This window comes from Lepisosteus oculatus, chromosome 3 (assembly GCF_040954835.1).
Source record: "Lepisosteus oculatus isolate fLepOcu1 chromosome 3, fLepOcu1.hap2, whole genome shotgun sequence".
Lineage (NCBI taxonomy): Eukaryota > Metazoa > Chordata > Actinopteri > Semionotiformes > Lepisosteidae > Lepisosteus > Lepisosteus oculatus.
In genome coordinates, this window is record NC_090698.1 from 59,278,743 (window position 1) to 59,299,909 (window position 21,167).

The 21,167-nt window shown below is 34.2% G+C and overlaps 1 protein-coding gene across 4 annotated transcripts in view; it reads left to right on the forward strand.

The window, feature by feature from the left end:
* Positions 1-21,167, forward strand: part of pcsk5b (proprotein convertase subtilisin/kexin type 5b) — a 144,814-nt gene that overhangs the window by 80,319 nt on the left and 43,328 nt on the right. For all 4 annotated transcript variants that reach the window (XM_006626990.3, XM_015367947.2, XM_015367953.2 and 1 more), the window contains 10 exons: positions 2,193-2,310; positions 6,085-6,273; positions 11,845-11,981; positions 13,060-13,185; positions 15,997-16,099; positions 18,495-18,688; positions 19,152-19,236; positions 19,805-19,908; positions 20,378-20,513; positions 20,874-20,989. In XM_006626990.3, coding sequence (XP_006627053.2) covers positions 2,193-2,310; positions 6,085-6,273; positions 11,845-11,981; positions 13,060-13,185; positions 15,997-16,099; positions 18,495-18,688; positions 19,152-19,236; positions 19,805-19,908; positions 20,378-20,513; positions 20,874-20,989 — 1,308 coding nt within the window. The remainder of the gene's footprint in view (positions 1-2,192; positions 2,311-6,084; positions 6,274-11,844; positions 11,982-13,059; positions 13,186-15,996; positions 16,100-18,494; positions 18,689-19,151; positions 19,237-19,804; positions 19,909-20,377; positions 20,514-20,873; positions 20,990-21,167) is intronic.

Consider the following 21,167-nt stretch of genomic DNA (forward strand, 5'->3'; position numbering starts at 1 on the left):
ACATATATGTCTGTCATTATCTGTCACTGGGGCTAAGGTCAGGTAGCATAGCAGCTCATGACAGTTGGTGCCACTCTAGCTTTAGTCTGTATGCTTTAGTTTGCATGTTGAGGGGAAAAAACTGACCATCTTTACAGATTTTATTATAAAAAGGTAACTTTTCTTTTTAATTAGTAATTATTTATTCTTGTACACCTGCAAGTCAGACCCAAGTCTTAATGTTGCACAGTGTTCTTAGAATTCTCCAATGATTTGTCTTTTTGCATAGTTTACTCTGGGAGCTCAAAAGAGAAACTTTTTTTTTTCATCTTCCCCATAACTCTGTTGTCATTGCTTTTTTAAACCAGTCTTCATTCCTGTACGTAATGTTTTTGATAGTTTTTTTTTTGTCAAAGCAAATCATTTTTGATCTACGTTTCTTCTCCACCCTCTTTTTCTGAAACTTCTATTTACGGTTTCCTTTCATATGGCAGTTCAAGAAAAGTGGATCTCTTTTTAAAATTCACAACTGGGTAAAACATTTTAGGATATATTCTCAATTCTGCAATGGGAAAGTATGTTGGAAACTAGCAGTTGTCAATAATGTGTTCTCTGTGAACTGCATATCACCCTATGATAGCAGGATTTTCAGATGGTTTCCAATAGGTTGGAGATGTTCATAGATGTAATAGACAATCCATTTATTATTAATCAAAATGTGCACATATCTTAACATTTAGTTCACAAAAAGGCATAAAACAGCTCTGGACACATCTGCGGAGTTATACAAGTGCTGCATAACAAGAGATAATAGGGATACTTATTGATTGGAAATAATCAGGAATAATCTATAAAAACATTTTTTTAGATTGTAGATTTTTTGGCCAGATGACCAAGAATTAGTTCTTTGATCATTCGTTAGTCCCCATTTTGTTTCTATTAAACAGTCCTCTTTGCTTCCAAGCCAGGTGTCTGGAAACATCATCTGGGAATTTAAAAAAATCGAAAGATAGATAGGCCTGCAAGATTGTGTGGTCTCTGCTACAATGAACATGTGTAAGATGATTAGGAGACATTTTGCTTCCTGATAAGATTGTTTGGGCACCATTATACATCTGATCACTGCCTTGAGAGCAGAACTTAGAAGAATCAAAGAAAGGATGCATTGTCATTCTTAATGACAGAGGGATGTTCTCATGATTGGAACTGGTATGGGTTGATTCAAGAATAGAGCAAACTCCGATGAAAAAGGAAATTGGACATCTATATTTTATTTATTATTGCTATTAAATATCACTACATCTGTACATTAAATGCAGTTGTTTTCCTATAAAATTATTTTTATGGTTGAGTTACTGTGGCACACTATACTGCAGTTAAATAACAATAATAATACTAAATATGAGTATCCATACAAATAAAACTCAGTACACGAAGCGCCTATTTAGGGCTTGAGTGGCCTGAACCCACTTGAGCAAACTCTTTGAAGTGTATACTTCTCACAGACAGCCAAACATCAGCTCTTTGGATGTGTTCCATGTGTGAAAAGAATTGGCATTGCATAACTTTCATATTTGGCTAGATTTGTTTTCTCGGCTTTACTTTCCCTTAAACTGAAGTCAGAGTTACTTATTAAGTTTGATGGTTCCTCTGATGCTTTCTCTGTCTTCTTTCTGATTTTTTGAAGGAAATGATTAAAATTAGCTTTATTCTATAAAAAGTATAAATAATGTGACAGCACTAGCAGTAGATTATTAGATATGGTAAATTAACATCTGTAGTTTATGGGTGCTTTTTTGGCTTTATACATGAATTCCATCTTCCATTTTTGGCTGCTGAGTATAAAATATATTAGAAAGAGCATAACGCAGAAAATCAGTTTTTTATAACACTTCACTTTTTTTGTAAAAAGTTCATATAATAGTAACAAAACTTTTTAAACATTTTGATACCTTTGTCTTTGTACAGATACTCTGTGTGTCCTGCAAGCTATGGATCTTGTTAAGAACAGCAGATATTTTGATACCTATGCTGCAGCACTTTTATTAACTATGTTACACTTTTCATTTTATTAAGGATATAAAATTATGATGAAGATCACTGTTCTAGACTTTTATTGTATTACTCAAATGCATTTTTTTGTTTTTATTTTATCACAATAGTGTATTCTTTATTTGGCTTTTATTTACATTACATTGACTTGTTTTTTTCAGTGAGCCACCTTTATGGATTTGGACTAATGGATGCAGAGGCCATGGTAAAGGAAGCAGAGAGATGGAAACAGGTACCTCCCCAGCACATTTGTTTGGAGAATGCTGACAGGCAAATAAGGTAATAATCATGGATAAACCTCTTTAACTCTTTGTCTAAAAAGGTCCAGTTGAATATGACAATCAGTGGTTTTTGAGATTGGGTGCAGTGTGAAAAGATTAGTTTTGAAAAGGCGCTGTATGGCGATCAGAGATGGTGCAGTTCTGATGTCCTTACAGGTATCTGGTCCCACTCCAGAGGTGTAAGTGTGACAGTAAGGTCACGGTAAGAGGCTAGGTTGGATGTGCAGAGAGGACACAAAAGTGTATCAAAAAGAAGTTGAAGCAGAAGAGTCAGAGCAATGGAGGGTGAAGTAGCTAAATACAACTGAATTATAAAGATATAGGGAGCTTATTGAGGAATCAAAACAGAGCATTTGCATGAAAAAACTGAGTTACAGGGAATACTAAGTGATTGGCCGAGATTAACATGCTTTTGGTTTTGATTGTGAAAATATTATTGAATACTGTATCTGCCCTTTGTTTACAGTGTCTTTAAAATCATTTTACTGCATTTTACTGGTACACAAATGAGTCATTTATCAGACTTTTTTATTTTTTTCAAAAGATTGTATTATAAAATAATATAAGTTTTCAGTTAACAGTAGCTTTCAAGATACAGGTTATTGCCCAGAACTGATTTAGGCAATACAAAAGTCTCAAGGGCTTAACCACAAATACCGGGGCCATTAGCTACTCTTGGTAGAGTGGTTTCTGGATCTAAGTAACTGGTCTCCAAACACCATGTTTTAAATCGTAACAGTATTGGGACCCATCATGGCCTTTATTCCAGTCACACATGGAGTTCCGTTTTCCAATTGGCTACCCACACCCAAGCAAGATGTTATTGACAAATTACATCCATCCATTTTCAAAAGTGCTTCTTCCAGTTCAAGGTTGCGTCCAACAATCTGGTGTATCACTTCTGACCTGTTTTTTTGATGAGCAAAGCTAGATAAAAGAAGTTGAAATGTTCTGTACTTATGCCTGGTTTTTAGTAAACACATGGTAGGAGTTATATCAAGTTTTTATATCTAGCTTAATATTGTTTTACTTTGCAAATGTTTACAATTCTTATATCGCTGTTTAAGAAATTGCATAGACATCAGAAAAATGAGAGGTCATAGTATTTATGCCCATTAAAACATTCAAAATTTCATATACAGGGATGTGAAAAAGAAAGTACACCCTCTTAGGATTCTGAGGTTTTATGTAATAAGATATATCTTACCTTCTTGTAGTCCTCACCAAGTCCTAACAGTAGATAAATCTAACCTCATGTGACAAATAATGTACTGCTTTCATAAGATATCTATCATTCCACAGTGAGAAAGATAGTTTACAAATGGAGAATGTTCAGGATGGTTGGTGGTCTACCCAGGAATAGTCACCTCGGCAAATTCACCCCACAATTTGACCATATCGTTCTCCTAGAGATCGGCAAGAACCCCAGAGCTATATCCATGGATCTATAGGCCTCTGACAGCGTGGTAAACTTTAGACTTTATGATTTAACCATTACGAAAAGACTGAACAAGAACCTTTTGTGGAAAGATAACCAGGAGAAAACCCCTTTTCTCCAAAAAGAACAATGCTACACAGCTTAAGTTTTGCAAAACAGAACCTGAATGAACCACAAGATGTGTGGAACAATGTCCTTTGGACAGATAAAACTAAAGTGGAGTGGTTTGGACATAAAGCAATATAATATGTTTGGTGAAAACCAAACGCTCCGTATTACCACAAGAACCTCATACCAGCCGCCAAGCATACTGGTAAAGACATTTTTTAAGAAAAAAAAACTGATGTTTTGGGCCTGCTTTGCAGCCACAGATCCTGGACGCATCACAGTCATTGAGTCCACCATGAATTCCTCTCTATGGGTGGTGGGACCTAAAGAGAGCTGTCATAAATGAATGCCCTCAATCATCATTGAGCTGCAGTAGTTTTGTAAGGAGGGGTGGACCAGACTTCCTCCCAGTGTGAGAGACTGATCAACTTTAACAGGAAATATTCACTTCAAATTATTGCTGCTAAATGGAGTGACTGAATAGAAATAAATAATAATGACAAAGTAAAAGTTTATGTGTGTTATTTGTCTCATGATGTTACTTTAAAGACTTGGTCAGGACTTAATGAAGGTAAGATATGTCTTAATATATCAATTGAATTAAATCGTAATGGGGTATACTTTTTTTTTTACATCACGGTACAGTTACACCACTGCCAAGCCATCACATTAAATAGTTCAACATGATTGCCTGTACACTGTGGTTCTAATCTAAAAATCGGTAAATGTAGTTCAGGTGGGTAGCTGTGTCAGCATGCATAGGCTGCAAAGGCTGCAAATAAAGAATCGGTAAATGTATAATATTGAAACTGTCATGTACACATTTCCTTGAAAAGATCTGATCTGTTTTAACTTTATTAAATTGGTATGAATGTGTATTTTTCTTCATCCGTAAGTCACTGTGTGTCCAGTAACTGGCAGTCTGTGCAGACTGTGCACAGTCCAAAATAATTTAAGTTACAGGCTTTATTAGGAAATTGGTATGACTTCCATTTCGACTCTCTTTTCTTTTATACTGCTAGACTTTGTGAAACTTGGAAGTGTTCAGTGCATTCAATTGCCTTCCCTCAGTACGACACTAAAAAATTGGAGTTTCAAAGCCTTTTTTCTCTTGCATGGCAAGTGGGTACTTTGATTGCCTTCCAGTTTTGGCCAAGGCATCAAGAAAGTTCTCTGTTCCTTGTGGCAGCATTGACAGCAAACATTTATTTTGAGCCTTTTCTCCTGTTGAGGAAGAAAGGGACTGGATTTTATGCAGTGTTTCTTTTCATCAGGGAAAAACTTCCACACACAAACCTAATCCTGCATTTAATTTAGCTGTGAGCACTAGGTGCAAGATGTTGCAGTTCTGACACTATTGTCCTACACAGATAATATGTTTTCTTCTCTCTAATGCTTCTCCCGTGGGACAGTGGTGTATTGCTGGCATATGGATTACTTTTTCACCATTGAGATTGTTTCCTTTTCATTGACACTGGTTTATAATTTATTTAGTCTTTGAAGACTCATCTTTATTCCTGAGGACATATACTGATTAATGCATAAATCCTCTTATCTAGTTGAAGTAATCTGTTTCTCTTAAGATTGATTAGCTCTCACTCTGATTCGGATTAATTTGGCTACATATAGAAGATGATGAAAATGCAGCTTCTGTTATTAATCTACAGGATTAATATCTAAAAGATCCAGAATGACAGAAATGTAGAAAACCCAGAATGGCTGAAATGTCTGCTAAGAATTTTTTTTTGCTATTAAGTTGATTTTCTTAGAAATGTGTTATATAAACAGGAAAGGAAGTCCAAATGAATGGAATGCAGTATCTTAGTATCTGTTTTTAAAACTATGATGGATTGTACTTTCCTAAATAAAATTTATTTTCCATAATCAACAAATAAATCACATTATATTCCACATGAAGCATATTTTACCTTTACTTAGGTAAAATAGGATGTTAAGTGCTTCCTTTGACATTTTTGTGTACTGTAAAGCTTATTAGCTAAATACATTATTTTCAGCCTTGTGATTGAAAGAAACTAAAATGATATGTTTTGAAATGACAGTACTCTGCCAGGCTACTGCATTTCTTAAGTAATTTCTTTAAATCCTTTAAACTTCTCTACTGTCAAAGGGATTCACCAGATCTATCTAAGTATAATAAAACTGTGACAGATGAACCTAAATGCTTGTTTGTTTTCTAAACTAGTACCTGTCTCAATGCTGTTGCAGGATTATTCGGCCTGAGCATATAGTCAAATCTGTTTACAAAGCTACCGGCTGTGTCGATAATCCGAATCACCATGTCATCTACTTGGAGCATGTTGTGGTGCGTGTCACCATCACTCATCCTCGCCGTGGCGACCTGTCCATCTACTTGACATCACCTTCTGGAACAAAATCTCAGCTCTTAGCTAACAGGTAAAACAAATCAGTTCTGTGGTGTTTGTGTACATACCAAATGACATCCATGGTGTCCTAGTTACCTCCAAAAGAAACACAAAATACAACAACAAGTTTGTCCAAGCAGTGAGGGGACAAACATGCAAAGATCACGAGATGCAAAATATATGACCAAGGTTGATATTGAGAAAACAGCTCCTCATTATCAATCTTAAATCTAGAAATCAAACCATTACCCATTTAAATATCTCAGAGAAATGTTCATTAAATTTGATTTTAGATTTTCACAATGAATACATTTTTCAATAATTTCAAATATAATTGCTTTTCAGCTCAGAGCTGGTTGTAAAATTGGTGTATTACGGATTGTAAAGCAATAAATAGGTAAATGCCTTTTCAGTTATTTACAAAATTGTGCCTCATGTTTATAAGAAAAATAAATTGTGCATTGGCAAAAGATATTGGCAGGACTCCAACTTAATAGTATTTTTGTAATTTAACCACATAATATACAGTTTTATATTCCTTTGTGTGTTCCTTAATTATTTTGAGCATGGTTTGCAATTATAAAACCAGGTATTTTATCAGAAATGCAACAGATTTGTTCAAGGTGGACATTAATCCTATAATCTTTTTGTGAACATCTCTGAAGGTAAGGATTCTTTCGTATTGGTGCCTCAAGGTGTATGGGACACCTTTCTGTTTGTTTGCATTTAAGGGTAAGGTCTGTATATTCAAATAAAATTGCTCTGACAAGAAAATTGGACTGCATTTTGATCACATAACAAAATATGTAGCACCTCCCTACAGATGTCTGTAGCCTTGAATAAATGTAGCCACAGTCTTTAGCAGGTGCTAGTTCACTATCAGCTGTGTTGAGTGAACAGAATTTGTTCTATAATTATGGTCCAATTAACCTTTTTTCTTCTGTACAACAGCTACAAAAAGGGTAATTCACTGTGAGTGTTCTCTCCAACTATATTTATATGCAAGCAAAACGTGAAAATATTGTTTTGTATTGTTTTATTGGTGCCATTTTAATTCTAGCATTCCAATAGATAAATTATTTAATTATGATAACAATGGAAGGAATAAAGGTGCAGTTATTGCAGAACTACTGTCTCCTCAAATTCATGAATATAAAGTTGAAGTTAAAGAACATTTAGATTTAGTGCAGACTAACAGTAATGTTTTGTTTTTCAGATTGAAAAAATAATATTAATCAGATATAAACTGCATAGAATGTGGTTATTGCTTATTGTTACAATATTTTAGATAATGTGACCATCTTTACCAGAGTACATCATATTTAAACCACAAATACCAGTTAGACACCAGTCAAAGTCCATCAACCTACCAGTTTCAGGGAAGACTGTAGAAGTATGTGAGGCAAATATTATGCAGTATAAAAGATTGTGAATGTTTGCAATATTTAAACTAGGAAAAGAGTGTTATGTGGTGTAATAATCTTCCGTGGCTTTACATTTTCGAAACAGATTATACCAATTGATAGATCTCTTCACTATTTCTGTTGCTTATCACACAGGTTTTAATAGTAAAGAAACTTTCACAGGAAAGTAGTAAGGTCTTCATGAAAATGAATCTATGTGTCATGTTTTTGTTAATACAAAATTGATCATTTTTACATTTGTAAATACATAGAAAGTGTATCTGTTCATTTAAAATAGAAATATCACTAGACATAAAGATCAGATCTCAAAATTTGACATGCATAATAACAGGAAAATATTCACCAAATAACATTAGGAAATGAGACTGGCCTTTCTAAGCATGAAGTTAAATAAAAGTGCCAATTCAATGCCAATGTGACAGAATAAGTCAAGCTTTGTACATCGTCAAGCTCACATAGGATTATTGAATTTAGAATACAGGTGCAACTCTGTGACATTAGATTTTCTGATCAAATAAGTAAGTGACAATGTTGATATTCCTTTATTCTAAATGAAAGGATGCTTTTGTAAGACAAGTAGCAGTTTGCTATATTAAGTTAGATTCTTCTTAACATATGAACTTATTAATACATACTTATACATTTAACTTTTTACTTTGATCAATTTCTGATTTTGTATGGCACTGTTTCTGACTCCGACTCACAGTTCTTCAAAGGATCTTTTGTTTTCCATAGTAAATGGTTAGTAAGATCTGACTACAAGCTGAGATTAGTTGGTTTTGCCTATCTGAATTTCCTCATCAGTCATCTTTGCCAGCTGAAAGATAGCTCAAGCAGTTCCCAGAGAGGATAGCTGTTCAAAGGAGGTTAGTGTATCCAATGTCTGCAGGTGCAAATGAGTCAAAGACACTCCACAGTATTTTAAAGTGTGTCGAAGCTTCAAGTTTAAAGAGAGACTTAATGTGCTGTCTCTTAATTAGTGGACCATGCCACAAGTACCATGACTTAATGACGTAAAACAATCATCTATCCATCAATAATTTATTTCTGATGATTTTTACCCTTTTCTTTCCTTTTTAATACTGGAATACAAACCCAGTCTACAAACAGCATTAAAGTTATTTTATATTTCCCTTTATAGGCTTCTGGCAATGAGATGAATCATCTTGGAACATACACCTCTTAACGCTCCAAAGATTTAACTATAGGACATACAGTACATATGCAGACCTAGACATCTACTGTATCTCACAGTGTGATATATAAAATTAACATACTGTAATGCAATGATATAGTGATATAGGTTAAATATGTATTCTTCAAAATAGAATATTTTCTGGTGACTAGAACAAAATAAAAGTATTTCAGGGATTAATGATTGTGTCTTCCTAGTTGTTGTGGTGGTGTTACTGGGGTTACTGTTATTTTAACTACTGTAGGACTAAAAATAATAAAAACAGTTCCAGTCGAAATAGGATTTTTGCCACTTTGTTTCATAGATCACTTTGTCGGCTTTCAAAGTTGCTTCCCAAGATGCAGATTTCTCTTTTGTTTGTATTTTTAGGGGCAGGTTTAGAAACATTTCTTGAAAACAAGAATGTTCCACTGCTGTGCCTTCACTGTCAACTTCTGAGGATTCTGAATAATTCCAGTGAGATGTCAGTCATAGGTCATCAACCTAGCACAATTTTAAAGGGTAGGACAGAGGCATTTGTGGCAAAAGGAAGCAATGTCTGTAGATTGATGTTAAGATAAATAAGACAAGGTTAACATTTTTAGTGAATGAAAATTATAGATAGACTGTTTCCATACATGCCCTAGGCCTAGAAAGTATCTTCTAAGCTTGAAGCCATTGTCTAAAAGGCTTATAGCTGTTAAACATTTTTAAGTGGACACAATAATGGAAGAGATTTCTAATCCTCTTCTTTGTGTGGTTGTGTGGCAAGAATTAGAATATTTGTTTTTCTAGATCTAGGAAACTTACTGATACTAGATCACACATGGTATATGTGAATGTCGTGTGTCAAGTGTTGCCTTATTATTTGTTACTTTGCTGGGTAAGGTCCTTTACTTTTTCCTACGTCCTACTATTAATATGTATTCACCAATCTTACATATTTCTTCCAAATTTCAATATTATACATTATTAAGCATTATATAGCTGATTACAGTACAGTAGAATGTAGTCTGATGACAACCAAGCATACATCTGTTAATTAATATTTTGTTTAGGTGTTGTATTTGACAAGGGGAACTGTCACTCCCACATAGTCTATCAACATGATTAGCAAAGCAACATGACTGTAAACTTTAGCCTGAAATGTGCACGGACATTGGGGACATTGTAAATGACTGAATGTCATGCTTAACAAAAATGACTTTTGTAACCATTGTCACATACCTGAGCTGTCAGAATAAGAGAAAAAAAGGCCTGTATTTCTTCAACAATAGAAAATAGCTGCTGTATTATCTAGCTACATTATCTAGAGATAATTCTTACAGTTTTTAATTTTATTATAGATAGATACTTTATTGATCCCGTGAGGGAAATTGCAGTGCAACAGCAGCTTAACACACACAACACAGCCACAGTGTAACGAATTATATAATAATAATAATAATAATTATTATTATTATTATTATTATTATAAAGTTTCTACAGTTTTAAAATAATAACCCCATTACAGATATTTTATCTTGGTCATTTTATCTGTTGACACAAATGGCTGCTGATTTATGTTCACTTTAGGTGTTGAATGTAACAGTGAGATGTCTAATGAATTTTGTAATTAGTTAAATCAATAAAACAATTGTTATGTGTAATTACATTGGGTGTAACAAGTATCTGTATTCATGATGCATCCATTGATTCAACCAAAACCTTTGATGTGTATGCCAGTGTAAGAATGAATATTGTTTTAAAAAAAACATGAAATGGTGTCTTTTCATGCTATAATGTAATGGTGTGAAGCTTTTTGATCGGGGTTTGTACTACAGTTGAATGCTGGTACATTTATCACCCCCTGTAACTTCCAGCTGGGCTGAAGTAGCAAATCAAATTCTATTAATGACAAATTTTAACATTTTTTCCTGCACATCATTTTATTGTAGAATGACCTGTTTCTGCATTTTCATTGTTGTTAAACGTTGAGTTTGTACTACCTTCAATCCAAGTGACCAGTTGAGTTGACCATCATAGTTAAATATACTCAAGAGTGCCATGCTTTATAAAATTAGTGCATTTCAGCCAAATGTCAAAAGTTCTCTCTTGCTTATTTGGTTGGGCATCTACCATTAGACAAATGAATGCAGCCACCTGCATTACTTATGCAGTGTGAAGTGTAAGGGCTGACTATTTCTTCTTACACTAATCTAGCAGCTGGCAATGTAACACAGAGGCCCTGCTCCAGATGGGCTAATTTGTCTTCAAACTCAGCTGACGGACATGTGTCCTCTTTGATATTTAATTTGTTTATACAAATGAAAGCCATAATTATGGGGGTGGTTTGTCCTTTTCATTTCGTACCACCTGTTGAACATACTGTGTTGATTCTTTTCAACACTTTTCCCCCTGTCAAGCTCCTACTCTTATTATACAGTGACCTTTAAGTGAAAAATGGTAAACAAGTCCCTTTCCCAAAAGTGGAACCTGAATTTCTATTATTTTAGGTATCAAAACCAGAGGAATATAATCAGGTATCAAAAGCAGAGGAATATAGCCAGGAGTCAAAGTACTGCCGTGACAGTAAAGTCTGCATTAAAAGTATTTACATTATGATTCAGAGTGATGCAGCAATTGGGAGCAGGAAGTGAATATGTAAGAGAATTAATTAAAAGGTCTGCACGCTATTCAAAAAAAGAATCTAAAAAAAAAATTTAAAAAAGGAAATCAAGGAATCTGTATAGTACATAATCATATTTCACCTTACAATATAATTATACAGAGGACTACACTTCCATAACTACGTTTAGAAGGGTTCTGAAGGGAGAAGTCTTCATGTGTGTGAAAGATTATAATATGTACTTAACTGTTTGTTGGACAATTGCTTTCTTGGAGCAGGGAGCGTTCAGAACCATCAATAGACTTTTTTATCCTAAAATGGAAGCCTGAGAAACAGACTATGGGTGATTTTTCTGCGTGTATTAAATGTTCTATTCAATTCTATATTGTTATATAGATTATTTGATCATTCAATGGAAGGCTTTAAGAACTGGGAGTTCATGACCACTCATTGTTGGGGAGAGAAAGCTGCAGGAGACTGGATTCTCGAAATTCACGATACCCCATCTCAGCTGAGGAGTCAGAAAGTGCCAGGTATGAACACGAACACACAGAATTAAGTATTTATTAAGGAAATCAATAAAACGTAAACACATTTACTGGAAAATCATAGGACTAAATAATGTAACTTGTTTTTAGTGGACAAATATGAACCATGTTTTTCTACACCGTGTTAGTCAATACCCATCATCACTAAAGACACAAAGTTCCTAGGAATTATATATGTTGTAGGTCCCTGTGCAAATCCACAGGTAATAGATACAATAAACCAGCCTTTCTGTCTGAAACCTTAAGCCAATTCCTCTGAAACTGTTGTAAGATAAGATAATGTGTGTATAATCATAGTGTATAAATTATGTCCTAATACAAGTGAGAATTATAGCCATTGTTTACTAGACCCTTTATATATCAGGTTAATTATACAAGAGGTAGAATTTTATGGTTATATTGTTTTAATATAATGCCCTATTCTGAAACAAATAAAAATTGTGTTTTATCTATAAATAATAATTTCTAATGTCTTGCATTACAAGTTCAGTGATATTGTTAATATTAATAAATGTCTAAGACAAAAATGCACTACAGTTATAACTGAGATACTATTAGTAACAACAAAGTTTGGGTTTATAAGTTTGTGTAACTGCTTGATTGTTTTATAAAACCAACAAAGTCTTTCTTTTTATATACAAGCAGACCATGTTGGAGACCACATGCAAAGGACAGCAGAACATTTATAAAATAACACTTATTAATGTGAATATGTCAGTGTTTGCATAATGTAATTTTAAAATTTGAGCTTTATTCTTTTTTTTTAGTATCAGATTGTGATGTGTGCATTCTGCTTAAAAATGTGTTAGAAAATTGACCTAATTATTTGTGGTTATGAAGTAGGAAAAGCTTGTGAAGCTAGTTTTGCTATCACTATGTTTGTTCAGATGTAAACATGGTGAATTCTTAGAAGACAGTAGAAGGGTTAAAATGAAAAAGCCTTAATATAAGGTGTGTACTGCAGCTGATAAAACTGAGATATTTCAGCAAAACCTTAATGTAGGTTAAAGTAACAGCAAACACTTCACTGTAAAGTCATAAAATGACTTTCTCAACATTACAGGGAAACTGAAGGAGTGGTCTCTTGTTCTTTATGGCACCTCTGTTCATCCTTACTCCTTTTTGCGTCACGAGAAGCCGCGGTCAGCCGACGTGGATGAAGAAGACTGTGCTCTAGAGGAGTACAGCGGTGAGTCATTTTATTGATACTCCTTACAATATGAACTGCAGCTCTTCTGAAAACAGTCCACTAAAAACATTAATTGTACTTCAAGCAAACAAGTGAAAGATAACATGGCAAAATGTGCCACCTCCCTGTTTTCAGTTCATTTGGTCATAGTGATGTGCAATACATAACATTTGAACAGATTTACTTTCCGTGAAGTCTCGAATTCCTGACAAATTGAAAAGTGATAACCCCAGATCATACTGCATTTAATGTTTACATAAAACTAAAAAATGCCTTAAAATTGGCACATTACCGACAATTAAGTGGTTTGTAAGTGTAATGAAATACAGCAAGTTTAGTGTAACACAAGAACATAACATAGAAGGCATCTGCTTGTGGAGGTTTGAGATCCTTCATTTCAGCCTGGTGTTTTGCTACGGTTGATGATATTCAGTATGTGAACAGCTCCCAGTGACCACAAATATGAAACACTATTAAATGGTTAATTTGAAATATTTTAAAAATAGAACATTCTGTTCCTCAACAAGACCCTTAAATAGTCTATTTCTATGTTCATATGAGCACCTCGGCAAAATATCAAAATAGTTATAATAAAATTGGAGTTCTTCCTAGAGATTCAACTCAAATCCAAGTGTTATCCATTATAAAAACGTAGGTGTGACTTAAATCTTTGAACTCGATGGCACCGAAAAGTGCGTGTTACATGATAGGTCAGCATGGAGTCAATCTGATGCCAGGACTGTCCTAACGACTGAAGGCAGATTGATTATCATCCTCCTGCAATGAGAAATCAACTTTGTGTTGAAAGCTATGTATGTGATTTAGGGATCTGTTGTCTGAGATGAGACTGTTCATTTTTTTGTTTACAGTACGTTGATTTTCTCTCACGCACGTTTCCTTGGATAAAGACATCAGCTAAATTTTAAAAATCATCAGTATTCTTTTCAAGAAATACCAGAAGCTATGTAAATAATCAATATTGCTTTGCAGTTTTTACTCTCCATCCTTCCAAATAATTCCCACAAATAGCAATTCATGTGGACAATGGGAAAGACATGAAAATGCCATGATAGAATATGATTGCATAGTTTAAAATCACTTAATTCTGACTGTAACTGTAATTCTAAAGAAGAGGAATGCAACTAGAATTTAAAGATCTATCCCTGGGTAGGTAATGGAATGAAATATTAGCCACTTAATTCCATCTCACTTAACATTGTAAATTATTTCTAATCAGAAGAGCTCTCAAAAACCACTTGCTGTGCACCATATGTTCTTTAAGAATACATTTTTTTGCTTCTTCAAATATCACCTCTCATGACTGCTTAGGTTCCACACAGCCTATCATATATTATTTGGTTAATGCTGTCAAACAAAAATGTTACATGATTGGTTCTATAGATTATCCACAGTATAAGTTAAATTCAGAGAACCTACTAAGTCCAGTTAGAGTTCAGAAAATTATTTTGAGCAAACGGTTAAATGCTTGTTTGGCAAATGAACTAATCCTCAGTTATAGATCTAAGTGGCAAATAATAAGTACATTAAATTGTTAATCTCTGTTGATGTTGCCCTTCAGATACATTGAATGAATTTTATGGCTCACCCTACTTGTGAAGGTGGGGAACATTCCTCATAAATTGATCATATGATTTCTTATGTTTTCATAAGTACCTATTTTGCTAGGTAATTTGATGATATTATACTTGTATTTGTTAGAAATACTTCATTTAATAAAAACTGCATTTGCTAACCAGATTATTCATGCATTCATAAACTTTGTCCAGTAAATTATGATAATTGTTTCTAAGAGAAATAAACAGTGATCAGTTATAGTAAACATAAAATATTATTTTTGGCCTGAAATTTCTTAGTTACCAGGATATGCCCTAGCTTGACCTAATACCTATCAGGCAGCTTTCTAATAATTAACTGATGACTGTCTGCTTAAATATGTATTTAGAGCCTCAAAATGCCATTATTAATATCAAATGTTATAACACAATGCAATGCACAACACAATGCAAAAGCTCATGTTAGTTTCAGTTTATATTGTAAACTGCATGGTATCAGGAATCATACTTAGAATCATAGTATAAAGTGAGTCCATTTGTATTTTAAATTATCTCGAAATAAAGATAATTATTTTATCATGATAATAATGATAATTATTGATAATTGTATACCTGGCAGGTATACAATTTTGGATACCCGATTCTTAAACATTAAATGAAATTGTACCACCCCACTTAGACAGATTCTTATACTTATTTATCTTCTGTTCCTTTTTACTCTGTTATACTGTTAAATAATAACATGCTTATCTACAATGTATATGAGACCACTCAACAAAAAATGTACATGAACAAAAATGTATTTGTAAGACAAGAAGTTGTGACTGCTCAATGATAAAATACAATAAATGAAAAGAATACATGCAAAAGTAAACTAAAAACAAATAATATTATCATCACTGTTGCTGTTGTTATTACTCATCATACATCTACTAATAATAGTAATAATAATATCCATTTAGCCCGTTTAAAGGTTTTGCCTTATCCACTGGCCTGTGTGCTTTTTTATGGCTTAAAATGCTGCAGCTTTGCAGTATACAAACCCACTTGACTGCCTTTGACTGCATTGCTTAGGACGTGTGTGCCTGGAGATGCACAATGTAGTGAAAGGAAGACAAGGAAAGGCAACACCTGGACACTCATTTGGGGGGTATTAATAAGATGTGCAGCACCATAATGAAAGGAACTCTGGGTTTAGACTGTACTGAGAAATAAGTATAACATTTTTGTCTTTTAGGACCTTGTGATCCTGAATGTAGTGAAAACCGTTGTGAAGGACCTGGGCCCCATCAGTGCATTAACTGTTTAAATTCCTTCATGAAATTTAAAAACAACACAAGGTAAAAAAAGTAGTTTTCAATTAAAATGCAATTTTATGATAGAATCATAAAAGAAGACTGGATAATTGCAGATGTTGAATCCTGAGAGCCACTGAAAGAATGTACAACTATGCTGTGTTATGATGGCTATGACACCTGGTGATGGGTGAACATTTATTTAGCGCTATTTCTTTCTTTTCCTCTATGTATGTGGAGCATGAAGGTTAATTGGTATTAGCAATTGGTTTGTTTTCAATTAGGATCAAAGTCGTACTTTGGTTGCCAAAAACCTAATTAGATCAAACACAGGCTTTCATATCTTTAGTGTCTAATAAATATGCCAGTAAATGTTTACAGGTGCAGAAAAATCATGTCATTACATATCACTAGGTCTACGCCTGCTTTACTGTGCCAACTTTGCAGCTTGGTTTTTTAATTGTAATACAGTCCTTAACCTCCAGATGTTCATATCAGTAACTGAGTCATCTACATAAATGAGTCATCTACCTAATCAGTTCAGTTTGTTCAATTCAATTTCTATTATGCAACGGTTCCATTAAACAATACCCCTCTAATTATAAGGAAAACAGTCATGAGCACAGACATTGTATTTATTGCACAGCTGTACAATATTTATAATTATCTTCTTGCATGCTACTTTGTAATCATGTTTCCGGGGGTACTTGTTTCTGAAAGAGCCAAGTGCCCAGACATTTAAGTTGTTTTCAGTATTGACAAAACAGGAGGACGCGATGGAAATGGCAGCGGATTTTCTTATAAAGACTTTTCATGCGGGAAGACTAACGGTATTTGAATGTTGTTAGCAGTTCCAGGGATGATGATGTATTTCTACGTTGGAACAAATTTTAATAGTGTTGACTCAATCCCTTAAACAAAACCAGTTTAACCAACTGAAAATGCTCAATTGTACATTTACTATGAACAACAGCATGTATTCAAACATAACGATGTTGCTGCCCCTGCACATTATGTTCAGGATGCCATAAATCTAATGGAAAAGCTCATATCAAGGATCTTTCAAATGCTCAAATTGTATTTTCTGTTTTTCCACTCCTTTTTCAGTTCATGCCATAAACAATAAATTCATTATGGTGCCCTAATGAGAAGAATTCTTATATTTCACTATATATATACTTAAGCCTGCTGAGATGAACAGGGGAATCATTATATTTACTAAAAAGATTTGAAGTTCAGTGAATTAATAAACTAACATCAAAATAAATGTATCTGACATACTACTGTATTTGAAAGTCACAGAAACACACACTAATGCCAATTTAAAGTATTTTGCTTGAAAGATATTCACAAGGTTGTAATGTTAATCAAGAACTTAAAAAGCTTCACACACAGTGGAGGCAGGGAACCCAACTTGCTTGTTACTGTATGTTGTTAGTAGCTTAATGTTCTACGTTTATTGAAGAATTCCATAGATTCAGAGTTGGTTCCAGACTGTCAATGTCCTCTGCAAGCAGAGCTAAGTTTTTCTCTCTTAAGTGACTCCAAACTTAATTTACACTGTTGTGTAACTAGGTCAGTATCTCTGTTGCCCTTGACTGTCTTGGTGAATGTTTTTTTATGATTTGAAATACTTGAATTAATTCCAAATAATTATCTCTGTTGCACGATATAAATATTGATTTCACTGCATTAATGATTATTTTATTAAAACCAATACTTTTTTGCTTGTTATAAGTGATTTTAGTTGTTACCCTTCAATTGCTTAAGAACATAAGAAAGGTAACAAATGAGTATGTATTGACTGGGTAGTGTAATTGAGATTAATGAACTACAGAAAAGTCAAATGAGTTCAATAGGCCAAATTATCTCCTTTTATTTTAAGTCATTCCAGTGTTCTTCTGTTCAGATTTGTTTTTTGTTAAGAATATTGTACTACACAGTGGTACTACAGTCAAACAGATTATCAGAAGGACTCTGCTGGAAGGAATTGCTGGTTTAGGTCTGGAGACCTGCCTCACAGTACTTGGGTCTGAAGTTTGATCTTGGTCTGGGTGCCTTCCGCATGGAGTTTTCTCATGGCCATGCAGGTTCTCCTGATGATGGAGCTTAAATTCAGAATTGCATTAAAACTTTTGCAATGTCAGAATAAAGCCCATTTTCAAGGGATGAACTAAGTCATTTCTTCAACTGCAGTTGCTATTTTAGAATCCTTTTGAATTTGTTGAACAGCTACTGTAAGCTACACTCCGTTTTCACCAATTATACCAATTAATTATCCACGTGTGTTTCGTTCAATATACAGTAGAAACAACAGTGCAGTGGTGTACATTATGACTGTAAGACAGCTGGCATCTTCATGTTCTGTAATGTGTTTTTGTTAGTGTATGGTAAAAATGCCTTAGGTTCGGTTGCTGAGTGCCACGTATCTTTCCTGCAGGACATGTGTTTCTGAGTGTCCCTCGGGGTTCTTCAAAGATGATAAGAAGCGCTGCAAGAAGTGCTACTCGCTGTGTGAGACCTGTGTGGGCAGCCGTAGTGACCAGTGTTCTTCCTGCAAATCTGGCTACTATCTGAACGAAGAAACCAACAGTTGTGTCTCTAGCTGTCCTGAGAGCTTTTACCTTGATAATGGCAAGTACTTAATGAGTCTGAAGAATTACTGTTGCAGCTCTGTGAACATCCAGCATTTTGAAAACACCCATGCTTTCATTTCTGAATCCCCATTGAAGAGCTTTGTGCACTTCAGTGTATGCCACTTCTACATAGCAAATTGAAACTTAAGCAACTGGAAGAAAATCATTTCTGTTTCATCCAGTTTGTGTTTGATCCTCCGTTGGAAACAGATAAAGCAGGGAAATAAGATGCTTGATTTGGAATATTAAGTGTTTTCTGTGACTCTTGTGATTAAATGCCACTTAATACCACAACTTTGTCTTAATAAACATTGTGGATTATGTATTTTAGAAGTATGTACAAGATGAAAATTGTACTATTTTGGTTTTATTCACAGATAATGTACTTGCCTACTAATGTGTTTACTCCTTAAAGGGCTTTTATGTAGACGCTATCATCTATGTATGTACTTTTATTGCAGATGGAAAAAACTGCAGGAAATGTAGTGAGCATTGTAAAAAATGCACATCATCCCAGATATGTACAGAATGCAGACCAGGCATGAGGTACGTTAAACAACCTGCCATTTTCTTACAGGTGAATTAACCCTTCTGTTCAAGAAATATATAATCTGGGTATAAACAGTCTTCGAAACCAAAATGAAATTTAAAATATATTTCTGGAAGAAGAAAGAGGAAGAAGAAATCGATACTTCAGATGACAGCCTTTTTTTTCAAATATTTATTGGTGCCTCTACCCAAATCATTATTGCTGTGGACTACAAAATGATTCTTCTATCACTGTTGTTGGCACAGAGACCATTTTTATTGACTTTATATATTTTTAAATATACTGAAATACACAGATAGAATGTTTATTCTTTTAGCACTAGAATTCTGAGTAGAAACCAAGATTCCAGACTAATAAAATAGGTTAAGAAAGGTTGATTTTGCTTTTCTACATAAAAATTAACAACACAATTGTCTTTAAGAAGGATGTGACTTTAGTCTGCAGCTACTTCTCATTTTAATTATTCTTTGCGAATCCATTAAGTGTTTTGAAATCTGAAATGCATTGCAATACAGTGTTTGAAATAATACAGGTACTGCAACTTTTCTGTTTTCTTATTTCCAGTTTACAAGGCAATAAGTGTGTAGTGAGCTGTGATCTTGGAAGCTACTACAATGGCCACAGAAAGGAGTGTGAGCCCTGTCATCGGGCTTGTGCTACCTGTGCAGGTAATCACACGTTCTGCTTGTGGGGGAACTAACAGATTGCATTCTGAGTCACTGCAGTACCGCTCTGAGGCATTGTTAATTCAGCGCCCAGCTGTGTGCAGCTGTTGAGCCTGGCTGTGGTACAGTACCTGCAGACCACACAGAACTAATACAGTACTTCTTGTTATAGGAAGTATAAAATTAAATGGATATAAATTTTGATGATGGATGCTTTGGATCCCATTTAAAGAGCTCTCAAGGCAGTCAGTCTTCTTTTGTCCTAATTTAGTTTCATTCTTAGATGTCAACCAAAAATCTGTCAGGCTTGTTTGTTTAAAGGAGAAAGTAATGGGTTGGAGTTGGTGTAAGGTGAAACTTGAGATTTTAAATCCTAAATGAACACCATCAGATTTTCTGAATAACAGACATCTGCTTACTTTTGTGTGCTTATTCACTGTACCCTTTCTATTATATTTTATGTCTCCCTTAGGCACAGGCTCAGAGGCTTGCACAAAGTGTGCTGAAAATTATTACATGGAAGAATGGAGGTGTGTGTCAAACTGTAGCCCTGGATACTATTTGGAGCAAGTAATAGACAATGGAGACACTCAAAGCATTTGCAAAAAGTAAGTAAAATAGATTTTGTTTTTCTACAATCTTGTTTTTATTTGTGTTGATTTTCTTATATTGTTCTCCATCTTCAATAGAATTCGACATGGATTGTTAAAATGTAACTGGTGCTCAGTCCAAGTGAACTTTGAACAGTTTATTGTTATACTGTAAAATTATGTAAAATTACTCACAGTAATGTTGTTTGTGATTTTTGTTTTGTATTTGAGTTTTCTGAGCTTCATGTGCAACACATCTTTGTTCATGAGACATAAACATTTTGGCACCTGCATGCAATATATTGATATTTTACTTTAATGTCTTAAATGATGTATACTTCAATACATGTAGTATATTCAAATGCTTTGAATTTTTAGATGTGATCCAAGCTGCTATTCGTGCACTGGTCCTGGGGAGAGGAATTGCAGCAGCTGTGTTAGTGGATATAACTTAGAGTCGGGTGTCTGTGTTGTCAGTACAATTTGTAAAGATGGTGAGTACGTATTTCGAAAAGTCAAACACACAGTTTGAACAGTTTTGAATGTGCAGATTAAAAGCAGTGGGATACAGCTTTGAATAAATAAAAAAAGTTTGTTTTTTATATCTAAGGCCAAAATCTAAATTTATTCTAAAGTAGTAAGATTATAATCTTGTTTATTCACCATCAGATG